This window comes from Parus major, chromosome 18 (assembly GCF_001522545.3).
Source record: "Parus major isolate Abel chromosome 18, Parus_major1.1, whole genome shotgun sequence".
NCBI lineage: Eukaryota > Metazoa > Chordata > Aves > Passeriformes > Paridae > Parus > Parus major.
This window is the reverse complement of record NC_031786.1, coordinates 6630640-6651813: the sequence shown is the minus strand read 5'-3', so window position 1 is coordinate 6651813 and position 21174 is coordinate 6630640. Positions and strand designations below refer to the sequence as shown.

Sequence of the window (21174 nt, the reverse complement as noted above, 5' to 3'; positions counted from 1 at the left end):
ATCCATCTTCAGCAGATGTTGGATCCCAGTTTTGCAATGTGAGTGCTGAGACACAGGCTTGTACAGGAGGCACAGTGGAGCCATTTCCCAGAGCCCCCTGCTTAGAGAACCATTCCCCCCACACCAGACAAGAGGAGGGTGGACAGGTGGAATTTATCTAAGGGGCACATCCAAGCTGAAAACCACTATTCACTCCTGTATTCATTAGCAGGAATGGAATAAACTCTCTCCTACTTCTTCTAAATCATGTGTTGGTACCTGTTGGCAGCTGGTACTGCCCAGAAACACACAATGAACACATTTCTGAAATAGTCCCACACGTGTACAAAGCCAGATAAAAAGGACTAAGCTGTTTCCCATTGTCTCAAACCCACAGCAAGAGGGATGATCTGGGAGGAGCCCACCTCACCTTGGCCATATTTGGTGAAGACACAGGATGCAATGCCACTCACATCCTCCTTGCGGATGCAGGGGTAGCGGATCTGCAGCTTGAGGAAGGGCAGGGAGATGATCTGGATGTCTCCCAGGTTGGTCAGCACTGCCAGGTCGTTCTCACTGTAATCATCAGTCTTGCAGCTGCCAAAGTTGGCAACAGTCACCTTCCGTACCCTGCAGCCCTCCAGGGCTGTCAGCTTGAGCTTCAGTTTGGAGCTGACCTTGGGCAACGTGAAGACCTGTCACAGAAACGAGTCACAGAAACGAGACACTGACACCTCTTCCTGCACAAAGGCAGCAGCAGCTCCCCAGGACATCTGCTGTTCTCTCCCTGGATAATGTCTCCATTCACAGGGAATACACACAGGTGTAACCAGAGCCAACCCCCTGCTCATGGCATCAGAATGAGTCAGCCACACAGGCAGTGTGAGAATTTCTGTTCTGACATCAGTTTTGCCCTTCAGGCTGTAACTGCACTTCCCTAGTTTTTTGAAACTCTTCCCCTATTTGGCTACAAATTAATACAGAAAGAGAACAGGGTTTGAGTTAGTGTGCAAAACAAGAAACTCTCAAGCTACTTCAAAAAATACCTACAAATTTCTGCTTCTGCACTAACAACAGAAAAGCTCTTACTCAAAAGCAAAGGCTGCCTTGTCCAAAGAGAGTAATGTAATACAGGCATAACATTTTTATATTCACCATGTGCAGCACTATGCTGAACACCCAGTTTGCCAGCACACTCCTGATTTATGGACTGTACTGAAGTGCTGCTCCAGGGCTGTTCTTCAGGTACAGGAGAACAAGAACTCCCAAGAGCTCTCTCTCCACTGAGCAGTGCCCAGTGCTTTAGCAGATTTCATGTACAATTCAAAGGCACCTCCCTCCCTCAATAGGTGACACTCACCTTAAACTGCTCTTCAGATACCACCAGCAGCTGGTGGCTGCCTTGCATATCAGGACTCTTGGAAAGGTCATGTGCTACTTCTAGAGGTTCTGGGAGGGGAGTGCTGCGTCCATCCAACACAAGTATCCCCACAACAGGAGCCCTGTGCATCAGCTGAATCTCTTTGGCTAGACAGGCAAGATAAGGAGGAAAAACAAACAGAAAAAACAAATAGGAGTCTAGTCAGAAACACTGTTAGAAACTCATTCACATCCTCTCAGCGCTGGAGACCTATATACTGTGGTTATAGAAATGCTGCCTAAAAAGATTTGGTAATTGAAGGGCATTAGGGCATTCTGACTGGACTGATAGAACTGTTGTCACATAAAGACAACAGGCCCAGCTGTCAGAACAACAGACATGTGCAGTCAGAGTTGATGGCAAACTTCAGTGGCAGCTGACACAAATTTACATTTCTCAAGTGAGTTGGAAATGAGGTTGAGGCACATCAAGCAGTGCTGGAGCTCCAGTTCAGCTGTTGCAGCGAGCATTGCTTAGCTCAGACACTGCCACACTTGGCTCCAATCACTGATAAACAGTGATAAAATACTAATTGAGCGACCCTGCTTTTCTGGACACAACTCCTGTCAGTGATGGCTCAGACCCAGCAGAACCCTGCTTTCACAAAGCACTTACCCTGCTCTGCCCTCACAGGCTCATCCATCCTCCTCTCAGCTGGAGGAACACGTAAACAAAAAGCGTAGACTGTCCCTCCATTGGTGCCAGCCCACAGGGATGGGCAGTGCCGGGAGCCTGCAGGGACAAAAAAGCCTATGAGCAAGGCACCATCCATGACACAACAGCTTTCCCTGGCTAGACAAAACCTCCCTGTTTGCACCCTAAATAACTTTATATTAGGGGAGACCTGCCAGGCAAACTGCAAGTTCTTAACATTCTTTTCCCAACACATGTCCACCAGCAGCCCTTGGAAAGGGCACTGCACGTGAGTAAAGGCAAAAGTACCACCACATGAACCACAATTACAATGTCCAGTTTTCACACATTTATACCACAGATGAGTAAACTTGTGCATGCTATCAGTTTGGGCTCTAATCCACAACCAGCCACCACCTTCACCAAAATTAAAAGTCTCTAGCAGAGACAGGGGAACTTCAGAGCAATAAGAGAAAGAAAAGTTTATACTAAAAAGTCAGATGCAAATCCAGCATGTTTGAAAATGATACATAAAGACTTGATTCAGAGATGAACTGCCACTTGCCTTGGATTAGCCAGCAGCCCAGAATGGCTAAATAACAATTCTATATGACAACATATGCTCTTGTTCTATATCGGTTTTCCAGCACAGCACAAAGTAGGACACAGGAGGTGCTGAGTTTTCCTGGCAGTAAATCCTAATACACTCCTTGGCAGAAGTAAAAACCCATTTGGAAGAAGAGAGAGATGCTTTTCCTACTCACTGTCTCTCAGGAAGGTATCAGCAAAATACAAGGTTCGCACAAAGCCAGTGAAAGAGTCTTCTGCTGAGCGTGCTTCGATCTTGCGCTGCACTGGAGCCAGTTCCATCTCCTGCAACGCATCCTGGTCAAACCTGGCATTTGCTTCTTGCACCTTTGCAGGTGAGGAGACACTCTGTCAGTCAGGGATAGACACAGCAGGGAGAGAGAGGGAGCGTGGAAGCAATAGAAAGGCACGGCAGAGTCACACCAGTGAACTTGTTCATCTGATCTTCTGTAAAAATGTGCCTGTTTTTATCTAACAGAGCAACATCAGAAATCACCATTTTCCCCTCACACCAAGAGCTACTGGTTTGGTAGCAGGCTGAGACCACCTCCTGCTCTAGGCAGTTTCAGCAGCCTCCAAGCTGCAAACAGACAGACCCCAAAAGAAGGTGAATGTCTCACCTCTGAGGAATTCCCACCACCGCCTCGTCGCTTCCTACTGGACACGCGGCTTCTTCTGATCCGCCGGAAGGACTGACGGAGGGACTTCTTCAAGGACTTCACCCGAGACAGGGGACCTTCCAAGGCCAGCTGGTCACTGGGATGCAGTGTGCACCTGGAAGAGGGAGACAGTAGCCACGTGGTCACCTTCTAGTGGGTGACAATCACTCCCAGGAATACAACAGCATACACACAAATGTTGGAACACACTAATATATTCTGGAAGATCTTCAAGGATAGAGAAATAAGAAGCAGAGCTTCTTGCTACTATGACAGCTCTTGAGAAATCACTTCTCACATCTTGCTTTGTTAGTAATTCCAGGTCATCATGAACATAAGGTACCACACACCCCCTGGCAAGATAAAACTTACTTGACAAAGACCAGTCGCTTCTGCTGATGGTCAAAAAGCCCAAAGCCATGACTGGTACCAAAGGCCACAAGCTTCCACTCCGAGTGCAGGGCCAAAGAGGTGACCACAGCTGGTGGGTGGCATTGGACAAGGACAAATGGCTGAAAACCAGCTTCAAATCGAACGGGCCCATCTCGAGTTTTTAGCTTCTCGTGACCTTTCCATCGATAGCCCTCTTGGTCCTGCAGGAGATCTGCTTCAGCATGGTCCACCACGTGTTCTGCATCCTCATCATTCAGTTCCATCACCAGCACCTGGAACAAAGAGAACAACCTTTAGTACAGCTTTTGCTGTGCAGGCAGATCTCCAAGCTGCAGCCTTTCCCTAGAGCTGCTAAACTACAACACCTCTCAGGACATATAAATAACAGCAGATAATGTCTAAAATACCAACTAGAAAAAGCAGAAAATCCCAGAAATATTTGGGTTAGAAAGCACCTTAAAGATCACCTAGTCCTAACCCCTGCCAGGCACAGGGACACCTTTTCTGCTCAGAGTTCCATCCTACCTGGCCTTCAACACTTTCAGGGATGGGACATCCACAACTCCTCCAGGCAACCTGTTACAGTGCCTCACCAACCTCACAGTAAAGAAGTTCTTCCTATCTAATATCTAATCTAAACCTGCTCTCTGTCAGTTTGAAGCTACTCCCCCTTGTTCTGTCACTCCAGGACCTTGGAAATAGTCTCTATCCATGCTTTTTGTAGGCTCTTTTCAAGTACCAGGAGGCTGAAATTAGGTGACTACAAATCTTCCCCTCTCCAGGCTGAATGATCCCAATCCTCTCAACCTTTCCTCACAGCAGAGCTGCTCCATCCCTCTAATCAACTTGGCCTCCTCTGGATTCACTCCACCAGCTCCATGGCCTTGCTGTGCTGGATACAGTGCTCCAGGTGGGGCCTCACCAGAGCAGTGTCTCATGAAGCATTTCCAGAAAACAGATAAATTTACTGTGAGACAAATAAGCATTTCAAATTTTAGCAGATCTCCAGATCAGACTGAAACCTGCACTGAAAACCATGCTTATGTTGATTGTTCATATTCCAATACCTGTCCTGCTGTACCAGCTACAGCCAAGTATCCACTGTATTTACACAGGTAGATCTTCTGGATCCCAAGTCTTGGATCATCACTGTAAGGATCGAAGGTACCAACCTAGGCAAGAGAACAAAAGGGGCTGGTCTTTAACTGGAGCAGGAATCACAACTCCCCAGGTTTTCAGGATGTTTCTACAAGCAGCAGCTCTCTTACCTTGCGGAGTGGAGGCCATTCGTCCTCCCCCAGGGTGTTCATGTTGTCATTGGGATCAGCATCTGTGAGGAACACTCTCACTGTGCTCAGCTTATAAAGGAGGTGCAAGCAGACACCAGAGGCATCCCAAAACCTCACTGTGCCATCCTCATGCCTGGAGGGGAAGATACAGGAGCACACATCACACAGAAGAACAGCACGTGGAGGGTAAAACAGAGGGCAAAATACAGAACCAGAAAAAATTAACCACAAAGAGAAAGATTTTTGGCTACTTGTGTATTTTTTGGTTTAGTTTTGTTTTAGGTTGTTGGGTTTTTTTTTAATCCAGGTGTTCTTGGTGATCTGACACCATTATGTTAATTTGAGATTATGTCAAAAAGACATGGAAAAGGCAAAAAGCTTAGCATATGGAAGCAAAAACTCATCCAGGCAAAAATACTGTTACTGCCAGGGAAGGGAAAAAATAAAATAAAATTTAAAAAAGTCAAGCTTTAATCTTAGGTGTCCTGGTGAAAATTTGCAACACTCTTCCAACACAAGGGTTGGAGCTTCTAACATGCTCCATCAAAGATGAAATCTGAGGAACAGCCCACTGAAACTCTCAAAAGTGCTTTGAAAAGAAAATGGTACATTTTTATGCAATGAGACAAGCTCTTGCTAGCTACTTCCACCTCTTAGCTAGATCTGTTCCTGCTGATCAAAGCAGACAGGAGTCCAAGCTAACCTCTATTTTAAGATTCAGAGTGTAAGGTAGAGGGAAAAATGCTTCAAAACATGAAAGATTAAGCTCCACTTTTACACTGCTGCCTTTGAACCAGGCTGGATTAGTGCCTGCACTCCTACACATTTTGAGAGTAGGGGGAATGGATAACACATCAAAACTAAAAATCAGCCACTTTCTGGTTTATCTGTGGACATCATGACCTGTTTGCTCAGAAGCTGCAAAATAAATTGGCTTTACAAAGCCAGCAGCACAGCTACACTAAAGCTGCAGTCTCTGCCCTAAAAGATGTGCAGACTTTAACTCCCCAGAAAAATCTCAGTCAGTCAGAAAAGGGGAACTGGAACTGGAAAAGGCTCCCTGATGGTTCTCAGGTCAGTATACCCACCCTGTAAGCAGCAAGTCCCTCTGTGGAGGATCTGGAGCGATGTTGGTGCCACCATCAATTGGCCAAGGCTACAAATACAGTAAGAGAAGTGTGTGACTGCCTAGGCAGTGACAGTGTGGAGAGAATATAAAGTCAGCGGGAGGGCATGAACTCCAGTGCAAGTGGGAGTGAAACAGTCCATGCTGTCAGCTTTTGTTTGGATTAGATGTTCCCATTCTGACACCGACTGTGTCTTTTAGAAGGCATTCTACACATTTCCCCAAGAAGCTTCAAGCTTTTACATGAGAACTTTGTTACCCTTGACGGCTGGGAACACTCAGACTTCCCCTCTGGCTTGTCAAAGCTTAAAAAAATATCACACTTTAATTCCCCAGTTTAATTGTACTGGTGGTGCTTTGGGAAAAGCCTCTCTCAACCCTGTTGAGAGGCAGGACAGTGTCTGGTGGGGCTGAACCCTCTGCAGATCATCAGCAACACAGACCACCCACACTCTGGGCAGTCACACTGACCTAAACTCAGGAGGACACACAGGGGGTCACACAGCTGCCATACCATACTGGAGTAGTGAATGTTCTGCTTGCTCCCAGCGCTGATAATGCGCTCCCAGAGTTTCAGTGGGATGTTGGAGACGTGGTGAGAGCAGGTGATGGCTGAGCAGTGCAGGGAGGCCAGGTATGGAGGGTGCACTGCTGGCCAGCCTGCACTTTTCAGGTCTATGACCACGAGCTCTTCCTCTGCCAGCACCACCAGGGCAGCGGGGTCTTCGAACTCTGCAGAGACAACGTTTACTGAAGCTGACAAAACCAACTGTCCAAGGTCAGTGCAAACAAGCTTCCTGTAAGGCTGCTTTGAAAACTGTAATCACACAGCTCCACATCAACATTTTTGTTGGAAAAAACCTTAAATGCTTCTGTCTTAAGGGGGCCTACTGAGTATGAATGGATCTGAAGATACTCACAGATTTACTGCAAATTTGTGTTTCTTTACATCACTCCTGGGACTGTGATAGTGACTTTTAATAGATTCCATTTCAAAGTAAAAAAATTTATTAACAACAATGACTAAGTAACACAAAGTTCATACTTATTACTGTAACAGCCAGAATTCCAAAGACTTTACCTGCAGCTAATTAACAGCACTGGGTGGAAAGACATGCATACACCCAGCAGTGACCCATTTAGTGCTGTGTTAGGACCACAGTCCATCCAGGCTAAGCTGCTTAAACATGCTAATGCCTTGGGTTCTGCAGAATGTTTCTCTGCTTGAACTGACAAGTATTTACAATTCAACTCCTTTCATTTTCTCTTCTTCTCATATGTTGTGACACATCCTCTAGAGTTTCTTTTTAAAGACATGTACATCACCTAATAATTCTTATATGTATTAGGAACAGCTACAAAAGAAATATGTTAATGTAACTTGACTGGTGACATATGACACAAACAAGAATTTTAATTCTAGTTACAGTGGAAAATCTTGAGTGAAAAAAAATTTAGTCTACAAGGACATTATTGCAGCAAGGTTCATGAGTCAGCCACAGCAGCAAGCTGGAAGGGAAAATCAAAACCACAGACTAATTCACAGCAGTGACAATTAAAACAGCTACAGAAATCTGAGTGAATATAAAGCTGGATTGGGGTTGATAAACAGTGAGCCATTAGCAAACTACCTAACTCAGCTTTTCTCCAACCTTTCCTCCTGAACTGTACTTTTACTTCCCTCCTTTACTTGGTTAATTACCTGGTATACACTTGCAAGAAGGCACATACCAACACTGTTCACTCAGCAAAATCAAATTCAAGTAATTAGTACTTGGCATCATTAGTGAGGCACCCCAAGTTTCACCTTTGACTAGGCCCAGCCACAACACATCACTAATTAGTTCAGTTTCTTAATGAAAAAAATGTTTTCTATTCAGTTTTACTTTGCTTTCCTACGTACCATCATTTGCAGTTGCCCACAGGATTCCATAATTAAATAAATATCATCCCTGTATGGTAACAGCACTGCAGTTTGCTGTTGCCAACATTAACCAGAAGTTAGTGCTCTGTTTTAACAATTTTTTCCCTGCAAAAACACACATCTGAGCTCATTTCTTATGGCAAGAATCTATTTTAAGTTGCTGAAGTAGCAGGCACAGTAGAGTTTGTCATGATTGCCATGCACTCACCCACCTCATTTAAAAAAAAAAAAAAAAAGTAACAGGAAGGGCTGGCCTTTTTAAAAACTGTTTCCACAGCATATTCAGGGTAGTGGAAAGTCACCAGCTACAACCATGCTCCAATGCAGAAGCTTTGTGCTTATTAAATTAAGTGGCTTTGGTATACAATTAATACCTTGGTATTGCCATTGCAGGGAAGACTGCTTAAGGGCAAACAAGGCAAGCTACGTAGATCCACTAAGCTTAAGCAATCAGCCACAAGGAAGCTTGTCAACCACAGAAACCTCATGTTACTGTAGAAAACTTCCTCACCTAAGTGCAACAGTTTCAGGTTCCTGTAGCAGCTCCTGTCTGAACCCAACAGCAGTGGGGTTAAGGGGATAATTCAATTCTTAGGAAGTAGAAATATAAAGCCTGTTTGTTCAGTTATTTCATCCTAAAGGATTTCTAATCACATCCAGAATGTGAACTCTAAACAGTCCAACTCTGACCTAAAAACTCAGATTTCTATTTTTATATTTTTATTTTATCTTTGAGACTTTTGTTCCATCATCCAGAGTCTCCACTGACAATTTCAAAGGAAGTAAAAGGGTTTCCTTTGTTAACACCAAAAGGTATTGAACTCCAGGTACCAATCAGTACCTCAAGTTTATCAGCACTGTGAGCTTGAAGGTTTAGACCTGTAGGTTCTGCAAACTTGCAAGATGCTTATAAAGACAGTGTTGGGCAGGGAAAATCAGTAACAGACACATACAGGCACTTCTGCTCAGTTACACTGCATTTCTCTGCTCTCTTTTCAGTGACCTGAGAGGGTCTCTTAAGATCTAGGAAAAGAGGCAAGAGGGAATCCAAAAGCTGTTTCTTTCTGCATCTTTTCCCAAGACATTCCTCCCCTGGATCTGTGCTCTGCTTCCCAGAACAGGCTGGAGGATCCAACATGCACTGACAGACTCGGATGTGTAGCTGTGGCTGTCACCACCCTCCCTGGCAGGACACAGGACAAATTGGCTTGGAAACCAGTCTAGCAGGCAAATCAGAGACTAGAAAGCCTGATAAGACCCAGTAACAGAAGATTTACTTACAAGCTCCTAAAAACAATTTGCAGTTTAGTCTGATCCAGCTCCCAACACTGTACATTTTTGGAGCTTGAAATAGCATTTTATACTCAGTTACTCCAAGTTAGCCAGAAGCAAGAACTACACCAGCATTAAACAAAGAGTTCTTGGGGGAAACCCTTTACAGTTTCATGAAAAGGAAGAATGTACAGTTATTGCAGAAGTGTGGACAAGAAAGCTCTTTAACAGAAGCAAGAATCTGACAAGCTCTACACAATTCCAGGAATGAGAACTATTCAGTTTACATTCATGATCACCAGCACTAAGGAAATTAAGTTCTCCATATACTGACCCTTGGTTCTATGTCACCCTTTGCTGATTTATTACCCAAAGCTCCAGACACAAATCCAGGTACTAATTAAAAGAAGCAGTGTCTCAGTGGGAGTAAATACTGGTTTTAATTATTAGACTCCTTTGAAGTGCTATTTTCAAACAACAATATTCAGACTCTCATTTCATGACTTGGTTATGTCAAACATCCAGCTTAAACAGATATAAGCTTAAGAGATCTTTTCCCATTAACAGAGTAGCATAATTTATTTTTTTTTAGGAATGTATGGCATTTGTAAGCAGTCTTTATTTACACCAGTATTTCACATTTCAGTTTTAAATGGGAACCTTTCACATCTGGACTCAAGGTTTTTTCCAAATGAAATGATTCTGTGATTCTCTGCTGAAGTCTCAGAAACTCCCCAAAACAACTGATCTCTTTATCACATTTCCTATGCTATTTATACCAGGCAGATTTCCACACATGTATACAGCTACTCTAATTCCTCAGTAATACTCTTCCATCACATACCTGCAGCAGGATCTGAACTGAAGATTATAAAGAAATCTATCACTCGTGAGGTAAAGTCAAAGGCTGTTTGCTGGCTGCCGTGGATAACAGAGATACTGTGCCGGTCCCCATAGCTAGCCCGGGGCATTCCTCCTTGGAATATTATGTAAGGAAGCCTTAAGAGAAAGAAAGAGTTAAAGTGATCTGTGCTGAAGTGAGGAGCAAGAAAAAATTTAAAGAAATGTCAAAGAAAGTTTGACAATAAGTTGTTATGATGTTATTCTAAAGGGTTCATATGGCATTGCATGCTGCACCCTTCAAACAGGTGAGAGTGAAGGAATACACTACAAACTCACCCATTTTTTGTTGTCTGCCAGTAGATCTTGGAGATGGCCTTGCAAGGAAAAGGACCTGAGAAAACAGAGTTATTTGCTACAATTCAAGAAATACATCTTTACATCAGAAGTTGCTGATTCTGCTCCAGCCAGGTCACCTCACCCTCCACCGCAAGGGGAGCCACCGAAATTAGTAGAAGGCAGCACCACCTCCCCAGGCCAAGCCACATCAGACAAGGAAGTCTTCTGGGACATACTGACCACAGAGCTCCACAGCAAAACACAGCTTAGGCTCAGGGGAAGTTCTAAACCACGCTGCTGATGGTTACCAGGGAATGGAAGTGCTGCTGGAGAAGCTTATTAACTAGAAAGGATTGCTAAAATCACAGTGATTCCTGAAACTAATATAAAGTGATAGAGATTTAGAAGCTTCTCTGCACTCAAAAGGTGAGGTCATCTCCATTTGATGGTTTCCAGCAAATCAGAAGCTTGATTTAATCACTGCTCAGGTCGACAGAAAATACACTCAGCTCACTATTAATTACAGAGGATCCAAGCAACTCCTGCTGAACAGGACACCAGCTAAAACAAAGAGCTGAATCCCCAACACCCTCCTTCATAAGGGGCACTAATATTGTCAAGGCTTGCTCTCCATGTTCAGGACAGACTTCAGCAACACAAAAGAGTTTCAAATCCAAGAGAAAAACTGCTGAAATCCCTTAGTCCAGGCTCACAAGTTGTTCAAGAGGCACCTCTGCATTTTTCTATTTAACACCTAGGGAGAACTGTGACTTGAATGCTCTGCACAAGCTCAGAATGAGTTTAGACAAATATACAACAGTTAAACCTCACTTACTGACCATAAGGCACGGTGTTTTCCAGAGGCTCTGACTGCCTGTTGTCACTGGATACTGGCCACTGGGTGTAACTTCCATCAGAATGACAACTAATGAATTTACTGCCATCCCTCTGCCAGTAGAGGTTCTCCAGTTGCTGAAAAGAAAGCCATACAAATGACTGCTCTTCACAGAGGTGTTATCTCCCCAAAACAACCAGTTCTTAGTAAAAAAGCAGCTTTGTCAGGCTCTCCCTGCATGTGATTTGTCTTTAGAGTGTCATTGAGAGCCCTTGCTGCCCTGCTGAACTGACTGGATTGAATCAATACCTGGCTGCCCAGGAAATGGTGTGTTGCTTTGTTATTCTGCAGGTCCCAGAGGACAATCAAGCCCCTGCTGTATCCAATTAGGATCTGGGAAGGGTTCTTGGGATGCTCCCGAAGGGCTTCCACCAGTTCACAGGATCGCCTGTTGCAGTTATCTTCTGGTATCCTGCAGGAGCAGAAGAGAAAACCAAGAGAAGCTGATTCCAGGTACAACCTGAAAGGACTGTAATAAAAGGTGTAAGAATGAGAAATTAAGTGACAAACTTAATTGTTTAAGATTGTAACTTAATACAATCTTCCCACAAATCCTTCAAGCAGCAGAAGTATCTTATGGGAGACATCACACCAGGCCTACTACATGGACGTGCACCCAGTCCCACTTTCTTCTAGGAAAGGCCAAGGTTTAAAATTAATTCTAGGACTGGATCCCAGGACTGTAAAGACAGTTTGAACCACCCACCCTATTCTCTTACAGAATAAAGGTAAAATGGAAATGTCAGCAGGAGATGTGAAGTAGGACAGTTTTCAGCAGCACTCAGCAGAGTGACAAAATCCCCATTTGAACAAAGCAGCATCAGATCTCCTGCCAGTGGTTGAAAAAACAAATGGATAATTACAGCTAAACAAAATATTTTTTTTCCAAAACCAAACACAAGGGCTAGGGCACAAGGCTGCAGATTCACCCCAAGTGAACATGCTGTACCTCCACAGTGACAACACCAGGCTGGACCAGGACAGAAATTGTTACTTAACGCACACCAGGACCAAAAGTTACTTTCACGAGAGTCAGGCAGATAAGGACAATGCTTAACACAACAGTGAGGCCCCAGTACATAATCTGGGGTGACATTTTAACAAAGGATGTGTCTGGTAATGGGATTCCACCTCTTGTTTGCTCACTCACCGCTGCAGCACGGCCTCGGGGGTGATGGTCCTGTCCTCCAGGACTCGGAACGACGGCAGCTCCACCACAAAGATGTTGCCACTCTCTGTGCCGAGGTACAGAACTTCCCGTGAGGAATGTGGAAGCACAGCTGTTACCTGGGTGGCACTTGGTGGAGAGCTGGGGATGCAAAGAGATTCTTGTTACTGAATTTTGGGAGAGTTAACAACATAACAGAGACATTTACCAGCGTCATTTGTTTTGGAGGCATGATTCTTTTTTAAGAAGGAAAACATCAGCTTTAAGAGAAATCATGTCAGAAATTTTTGACCACTGCATGGACAAAGAACCAGACACCTTTTTTCACACAATGCTAAGTGTTCCTAAAAATAACTCACCTAAACTGGCAAGATCAAGTGACAGTAAAACCACAACAGCATTTCAAAGTCTGACTTAAGGCATGGTTAGATTTACCTAACCTTAACAGCTCCTGTATTCACAGGAGTGAATGCATAATATTTTAAAAGATGTGACTCTTTGCAGAGCACTTTTAAAAGCTGGACTCCCATGCCCCAGCCAGCTCCTGGATGTTTTCCATGGATGCCCTTTCAATGGATTTGGAGGAGTGGCAGGCTGTAAGAACTGGACAGGCTCTAGCTTTAACAGTAGCAGAATTTTCTGGCTTGTTTATCCCCAGACCAGCTCCAAGCCTTACCCAGGTGGCCCTTTGAGGGTGAAGCGATGCTCTTCACGCAATTCAGATGCTCCTTTATGCTGCTTCAGGCTCCAGAGGTGCAAGCTGTTATCATCCAGCAGTGTCACCAGCTGGCACTGCAAAAATCACACAACTTGCTTTTTTCAGAACACCAATATTAAATATAACACAGTAAATTTAGCAGTAGAGTTGCTGCTGTTCATAATTCCCTGCTAAAACAGGACTGGGGAGCTGGTTCAGTTTTTTATGGCAGTGGACAAACACTGCAGCAATGGGATTTGGGGGGTGGAGGGAGACAAGAAGTAGCCTAGAGGCTAAAAGCCCTGTTGTAAAAGCACAGGTTATCACTGAGGGGGATGACAAGGATTTAGGCTGCTGAAGAAGATAGGCCTGTGCTGTAAAGCCCAGCCATGCAGCTGCAGGCTGTATCTCACCTCCTCCTGGCTCAGCACAGGTTTGCTGAACACACCCCAGCTTTGGGTGGGGCTGATACACTCTGCTACACCACACTCCTCACATTCTTCGTGTCCAACCTCATTCTAGAGGGTTGTGTCAGAATCCTTTTATGAGCCCAGCCCTGCTGGCTGGATGTTCAAATTGAAGCATTATACCTGCTGCAGCCACACCTGGTGCAACACTCCCCATGGGAGTTTCAGTTTATACCATTAGTTAAGCAAACAGACACTCAAAACCACCTCAAGAATTAAATCCCTCTCATAAAGAGGCCACTTGTGCTACACTGGGGGCATCAGGCAACGAAGTCTGTGACCAAGACACCAGTCTGACAGTCAAGGGAAAGTGGTTAGACAGCCACCAGACATTTGGAAAATTCTGCTTTCCTATTTTTAGAGTGTGGCAATAACTATTCAGCAATCCCCAGGAGCCATATTCAATACCCCCAAACACAAAGGAAACAAACTTAACAGCAGATGAGGTTAGGAGTGCTATTTTGAGCTCCTGAAAATAATTAAATCAGCTCAGAAGCAGCTCCTGTTCTATCTGTTGTGCAGAGGAAAGACCACCCAGTCCTACTGAAAAAATAGGGACTACTAAAGGAAAAGGAAGTTCTTGCTTCTGCAGCAGATTGCCTGAACTATCCTGGCCTTATTATCATTCCTAGGATGTTGCTGGAGATAAATGACTAACACTTATGAACAATAAAGCTACTCTTTAGTTTAAAGCTTCTCTTTTAGTTTTACTGAGCATCTCCACAGCAACAAGCGCTGCTGAGAGCACAAAATACACTGGGATAAACATTCCCAAGCAAGCAGCATTTGAATACACTTGGCAATAGGAGCCCAGATCCCTGGAATAAAATCAACACCTGTTTAGGAGACATCTACACAAGTCACAGAGGTACTGAAAATGCACTTACCTGATCAGGTATGAAGTGAATCTGCATTACAGTGTTGTTTTCTTCATGTAAACCCATGAACTCCACCCCAGGAGCACCATATCTGATGAGTTGGTTGAGGATCTACAGTTTTTAAGGTGACCCACAGCTACAATTAATTGATAAGAAGCTTGCTAGCAAGCAGACAAAAAGAGATTAATTTGAAACCACATTTTACTGTTGGTGAGCTGGACTGCAGAGAATCAATGCAAATTTACTTTTGATTTTACATGCTTGTAAAATTTGAAGGCTGTGCTCACTGTGGAGAACAGGGAAGTTCACATCTTCCTTCAGTATATGCAGAAGAGGTGCCTGGACCCTTTTTTTTCCTCAGGGATGTTCAGTGGTTTCCCAGACACTACAATCCTGCTTAACTAATTTGTAACCAGGAGACAGATGGCTACTGCTTGCATGTGGAGTCCAGCCTCTGAGCACAAACACCAGCAATGAATGATTAAGCTGGCAGAGACAGCACCAACTTTTCCTTTCTGGGCTGGGTGACATGCCTGTTTTACAGCTCATCTAACTCTCTGCCATGAGAATCATCTCACACACACAAAATTCAGACTGGACGTCATTAGCTAAAAAAAAAATAAATTACCACCTTCAATGTTTAGGTCTTTAATTCCTGGATAGTCAAAAACTCAGGAAGTAGAAAGCATTTCTGACTTCAGCTTTAACCTTTGAAATAGAATTGCTTTAGGAAAAAAAAAAAAAAGAAAAAGGAACCCTGCCCCAAATATTTAAACAACCCTGGAATTTACAATGTGAAGGATTGTTAAACTTAGGCCAGATCTAGTCTGACCTTTTGCATAGCAAGAGCAGAGCCTTGTTTAATATCTGCATCAGCTCAGCTTCTGTTGGAGCTGTAGCTCAACTCTTGGAAAGATAATCCCACCCTGATCAGACCAAAATCACTCCAAATGCTGGCAAACTGTTTCAGTGTTCCAGTAACCCTTGCCTGCAAATTCATACTTAACCTAACTTTTGAAGTGTCTTCAAAGCTGCACCAATTCTGTTGATGTTAGAGAACTCTCACCCAAGTTGTTCAAAGGATACAATTTGATGGCTCCTGATCTTGTCCCAATGGCCATGAGTCGGAAAAACGGGCTGTAGCCCAGGGCACTGGGCTGGTGGGGAAACCCATGTTCCACAGTCTGGGGGAGAGAAGGAACAAGGATGATCACAGCTTGTTTCATGGGCATTGCTGGGCAGAAAGTCAACATGGCATGGCAGTCTGAAATACAACACTTAATGGCAGCTTTTTCTGCTGAAAGGTGTTCAAACCTTTTTGATTTGCTGAACAAACAGCCTAATGATGAATGTGTGCCAAGAATCCCTGGCTCCACAGCCGAGATATCCAAAAGTATAACAGAAATGAAAGAGAAATATTCTGAAAACAGTAGCCTGAACAGCTCTTGATGTTAAGATTATAAATAACTCTGCATAAGCACAGCTTAGTCATTCAATACAACACATTCCATCACTCCACATCAGCTGCACTTCTGTAAACCAACTTCTCAGCACAATTTCAAAGTCTGACACAAATACTGTGTGCTGTAAAGTCAGCTTTATCTATCAAATTCCTCCCAGGTCAGCCTTCCTGACCTCTTTTTGGTAATTGACATGAAGAAATGGTGCAAAGCAATGCAGAGCTATGAGTGAACATCAGTGCTCATCAAGGAAATGAAACAGATTTCCTATGAGCAGGCAAGAAAACTAATGTAATCTGTATCCATTTTCCAGAGGGAACACGAGGAGCACTGGAATTTAATGAGAGCAGGAGCCTGCTAGGCCACCTCAGAGTAATTCAAAGCCATTTGGGACTAAAAAGATGTCACTGTCACAGGGAGCAGTGCTGCTTGGCCTTGGTGGCTTCCTCAAAGTACAATTTACAACTGCTCTAGGAGGGAGATTTGGAGCATTTGTATTACACACCACACTGAGCATTTACACACCAGGGAATATTATCCTGCCATACAGGATGCCACCAAGCTGCTTGGAAAACAGCTCAGTGAGGTTTCCAGAAGTGCTAATGTACAGCTCTTATCCTGGTTTAGGCAAAACCAGTGTGCACCAACACACAGCCAGGTAAAGAGGGCTGGTGTGCCCACAGATTAACAGGGAAGATTAAGAGGGATTCTTCCTGGAAAACACTGATCCTTACAGGCCCAACTTCTGGAAAATACCATCTTCTAAGGCAAGCTGGCCAGCTACAGAATAGGAATCCATTATACTCAAAAAAGAAATAAAAACACTTGTACCTCACTCCCATCCTAATTTCCATCATGTCTGAAGCAAAGCTACCACATCACTTAAGTTTTATGCTTTATTCAGCCTAAAAGTAACACCTGGACTTTATTTCCTGCACAGTGATTTCCCAACTTAATCCCCTGCACGAGAATCAAATGGAGCCGGTTTCATTTCCGTGGTCAGGCCATAGCCCGAGGTGCCCCAGCTGCTGCAAAGCACTTTCATGTCCTGCTCAAAGACACAGCACAGGAGGATCTAGCTGACTCCAGAGTCTGCCAGTTTGCTTTGGTTTTACCCATTTGATCACAATTCCTACGCTGCAAGAAAAGACGTCCCTCCTCCAAATACTGGGTACCCCAGCCTGAGGTTCCCTTAAGGGAAGATGAGCATCCTTAGAAGATAAAACTGAAAATATTGGAGCATTTCCCAATCTTCTGTTTGCCTACTCATTAGGCTGGGCAAAGGAGTAGATAGTAATTTTTTTACCTTTCATAGGTAGTAAGCCAAGATTAGTACCACAAGCTCCAAGACCACTGAGTTTACTTCCTTTTTTGATAACCTCCAGCCTTAGCTGTTTATATTCTAAGAAGGTAATTTAAGTGTTACTTTTGCATTATTAAAAACAAATTTTGAGAAGTCAATCTTTTTACTGTCACCCTTGAAGCTGCTGCTAACCAAGCTTTGCATAGCTACACATATAAAACTTCTTAGAGAAGGCTGCATGAAATTAGGAATTTATCAATGGACTCAGAATTGAAACACAGCAATCCAGCAAATCCAGCAAATTGAATCCAGAACAGGCAAAGAGGAATTCCTCTGCACTGTGATAGCTACTGAGGCAACACAGAAAAGCTTCCTAATTGTCAAAGTTGTGGGAGTATAAAGCTATGGTACAAAATTCCGGGAAGAAGATCCAAGGTAACGTTATCTTAACAAGAAATCAGACATTTAAATGAATCAGGTGTAGCACAGGCAATAAACACCACTCCACTCTCACCCAAAACAAAGTGAGGAACTTGTTAGGGAGACACCAGTGTAACTCTCCTGATAGTTTTAGTTTCAACTTGTTCACAGTCACTGCACTGTCATGTTATCAGCATAACCAGGTGCAATTTTCAGTGACACATCAATTAGAAACTGTGATTATTCTAAGATTTCATCCAGCCCAGAAGGTAAAGCTTTAGCCACAACTCTTTGAAAACCATGACTTATACAATACTGCACTGCCTGTTAGGAAGCTGTCAACACCAGCCTTAATACTGGCCTAATTATATCTTGGGTTTGATGTGTTAATTTGTAAACACATTAGACAAGTCAATAAAAGCTTTAATTTTCAAGTATGAGACCTATGAACTGCACCACCAAGTGTCTATGATTCAGTAATAATAATAGGAGGGTGATTTTTTTTTCTCCAGGTTTTCATTCAACCAAAAATTTGAAGCACCCCCCATTCCAACAGATGAATTTGCAAAAGAGAAGTATCAGTAACAACCACAGTGTGCTACACAACTGCTCATGGAGAGCAGTAAATGTACTAAAGGTTTCTGGTAGCTCTGAACCTTCAACCAAGATGCCCATAAGATGGAACAAAGATAACTCTCTTTTATGTCATCTGTTTCCACAGCTGGGCAATAAAGGCTTCAGGCATTTGACACCACCAGAGCCAGGCATTCACATTCACTGTCCTGATTACCCACATCTTTTCCTTGTACTTATTTGCACCCAGTTGTTAAATCACATCAAGCCAGCTTTGAGCTGCCCTCCTTCCCTCCCCTAGGCAGCTTTCATCAGCCAATCCTTTCACCTGCTCAGCAGGTAAACGCAGCAAGGGGGAGAGAGGGGGGCAGGAGGTAGCAGAGGTTACAATGGAGCCTTTCAGCAGAGCTGAAATTCGAAACTGGAGTGCCCACAATGTGCCCTCCTTCTCAAAAGGGCCTTTGTTTCTATGGGGAAAGGTAGGAGTTTTTTTTCATTCTCCACAGATTTATCAGACTCAAGCAAGCCTGGTGTCAGCAGCACTGACAGAAATGCTTCATGTCACTCATATTTACGGCAGAAAAAATGTGGCCAAACTGAACAGTTGTTCCCAGCCTACACTAAAGCTGTGCCAATGAAATTCAGCTCTTTCTCCTTCCACTTGTCTCTGCTTCTCCTCTCAGACTGCTCTATGACAGAGCAGAGACAAACCCAACCACAGGCAATGCAAGCCCTGTCCCTTTGTTAATTCATCTTTTGAAGAAACAATGAAACCTGTATGTGGTAAGTCCACTTTGCTTAGACACTAATTCAGATTTCAAGTAAGCTCTCCATCACACCCATCAGCAAAGGGGCAGGAAAGCTGAAAACAGGGAAAAATATGAAGCCATAAACTAAATGCAATGCTCCCAGTTGGGTAACATTCAGCTGTAAGACAGGCTGGTTCACCTGTGTGTTACCCATCATCTAGTCTGACAATGCCAGCCTGAACATGTTTCTTCTGCAGGGCTTGGACTGAGCCAAAGGCATACAAATACTACTTCCAAAAGCAGGATAAACTCAAAGAAGTAGACTGCCAAGTCCACATACCTTATCCTTCATTCTATCCACTGAGCTAAAAACAGATTCTTGCAACAGGTACACACAAGTATGGGAAGTTCTTACTCATAGAGAGAAACAGATATGCAAAGCTAAGTGACTAGCAGAATTTAGGAAGGTGTTTTTTTGAAACAAACACAACTTTGAAGACAGTTTGAAGTGCTAGTCCAGTCATCAGTCAGTCCTTTAAAACCATCTGGACCACCTCTTATGCAAAACAGAAATGCAAGAGCGAAGCAGTAAGAAGATCACAGCCTTTTTATACTTGACAGAGTAAACAAACAAACAAAAATCCACCACTACCAATTAAACAGACTTTCTAAATTGAAGTCCATTCTAGGTCAGCGTGGTCAAATATATTCCACTATTATACACTAACACAAAATCTGTGTGGCATCATGCATTTATATTCAACTTCAGTGTAAAATGAGGGCAGGAATCCCCAGCACCTTTAAGGTACAGACCTTGCCTTTAGTCATGACCAGCATCACACACTGAAGAGCTGCAAATCCACCATGCAATTTCTCTGATCAGCAACTTTACAGGCCCACAAAATATTTCCCAAGCAGGTTCTTAACCAGAAGTCTTTCAAAGACCTCAAATAACAAGTGTTTAAAAACCTGCTTACCAGCACTAATGTGCTTGCTCTAATAGCACATTAGACCAGGACAGCCTTGGCACACAAAGCATTATGATTCTTGGCTCCTTGAAGCCACTACCTTCAACAGCTCAGAATTAAAGTCTGACTTTCCCAAATTTTCTCAGTCTACCTAGCTGTGAGTAGATGTTTATTGTATCAAAGGGTACAAGCTTTCAAATGACCCACTATCTCTGGAAATACTGGAATGGGAGACACAAAACTTGGGGAAAAATAAACCAAAACCAACTCACTTTAATGCAAAAAAAAAGTAGAGTGTAAAAAAATTCTGGTATAATGTTCATTCCCTTCTGAGTCTTATTAGAAAAGAACAAGTTACTGTGGCTTAAAGGTGCAAATTAATTTTACAAGGCCTTTAATTACCAAGCTGTTAATGACAGTAAACCATTAGGAAGGGTCCAAAGTTGTCTCCCTAGAAAAAAGATGTCATACTTACCTTCAGGACTGAATCAAATGGAGTCACAAATCCTGATGCCAGCTTCTAATATATTTGGAAGTTTCCTTCTACTGAAAAAGCTAGCTCTTTCAACCCTGTTTTGCATTATCCAAATTAGTGTCTCTCTGGCAGGTAAAGCTTTGCCAAACTACTCATAAGAGAAAGGCAAATTCAAGAAAGAGCCATCCCTAAAATAGCAAAGTTTTTCCAAGGTATAGATAATTTTAAATGCTTATAAGCAATTCTGACCCATCCCTGGGATGTCTTTTCTGAAGCTGACATTGCATTTACCCAGATGCAAACAACTCAAACCTGGTCTGCATTCACTGATTTTATTACTGCATCTCCACTAGGATTTCCTGGTGGTAGCAGGCAGAAAACAGACCCAAAGCACTCTTGAGCTCCTTTGTCTCCCCAGTGGTAGGGAGGCATGCATGGAATTGGTGTTGCTTAGTACCAATTACATTAAATAATTTATCTCAAATATCCACTTCAAGTATCCATCTACACTACAATTCTAATGAATCAAGGAAGTTATTTCCTAGGCTGATTTCATTTATCCATTACACTTTTCAGCAAAATTCCATTTAAACCTTGGAAACACAAAACCTACAAATATGTTTCTGCTCCCCAAAGAAAGTGTAAGTAGCCATTAGCCT

General features: G+C 43.3%; 1 protein-coding gene across 5 annotated transcripts in view; it reads right to left on the bottom strand.

Annotated features, from left to right (window-relative positions):
• LLGL2 (LLGL scribble cell polarity complex component 2) overlaps window positions 1-21174 on the bottom strand; it is a 33025-nt gene that overhangs the window by 3845 nt on the left and 8006 nt on the right. For 3 of the 5 annotated variants that reach the window (XM_015646045.1, XM_015646048.1, XM_015646046.3), the window contains exons 3-20: window positions 15654-15751; window positions 14577-14658; window positions 13202-13317; window positions 12508-12666; window positions 11607-11769; window positions 11302-11434; window positions 10463-10517; window positions 10128-10282; window positions 6602-6819; window positions 6050-6117; window positions 4941-5094; window positions 4740-4844; window positions 3652-3944; window positions 3241-3394; window positions 2797-2968; window positions 2015-2131; window positions 1340-1506; window positions 410-674 (exon numbers count right to left, since the gene is read on the bottom strand). In XM_015646045.1, coding sequence (XP_015501531.1) covers window positions 410-674; window positions 1340-1506; window positions 2015-2131; window positions 2797-2968; window positions 3241-3394; window positions 3652-3944; window positions 4740-4844; window positions 4941-5094; window positions 6050-6117; window positions 6602-6819; window positions 10128-10282; window positions 10463-10517; window positions 11302-11434; window positions 11607-11769; window positions 12508-12666; window positions 13202-13317; window positions 14577-14658; window positions 15654-15751 — 2674 coding nt within the window. The remainder of the gene's footprint in view (window positions 1-409; window positions 675-1339; window positions 1507-2014; window positions 2132-2796; window positions 2969-3240; window positions 3395-3651; window positions 3945-4739; window positions 4845-4940; window positions 5095-6049; window positions 6118-6601; window positions 6820-10127; window positions 10283-10462; window positions 10518-11301; window positions 11435-11606; window positions 11770-12507; window positions 12667-13201; window positions 13318-14576; window positions 14659-15653; window positions 15752-21174) is intronic. The other 2 variants (XM_015646047.1, XM_015646050.1) reach the window with 2 other exon arrangements.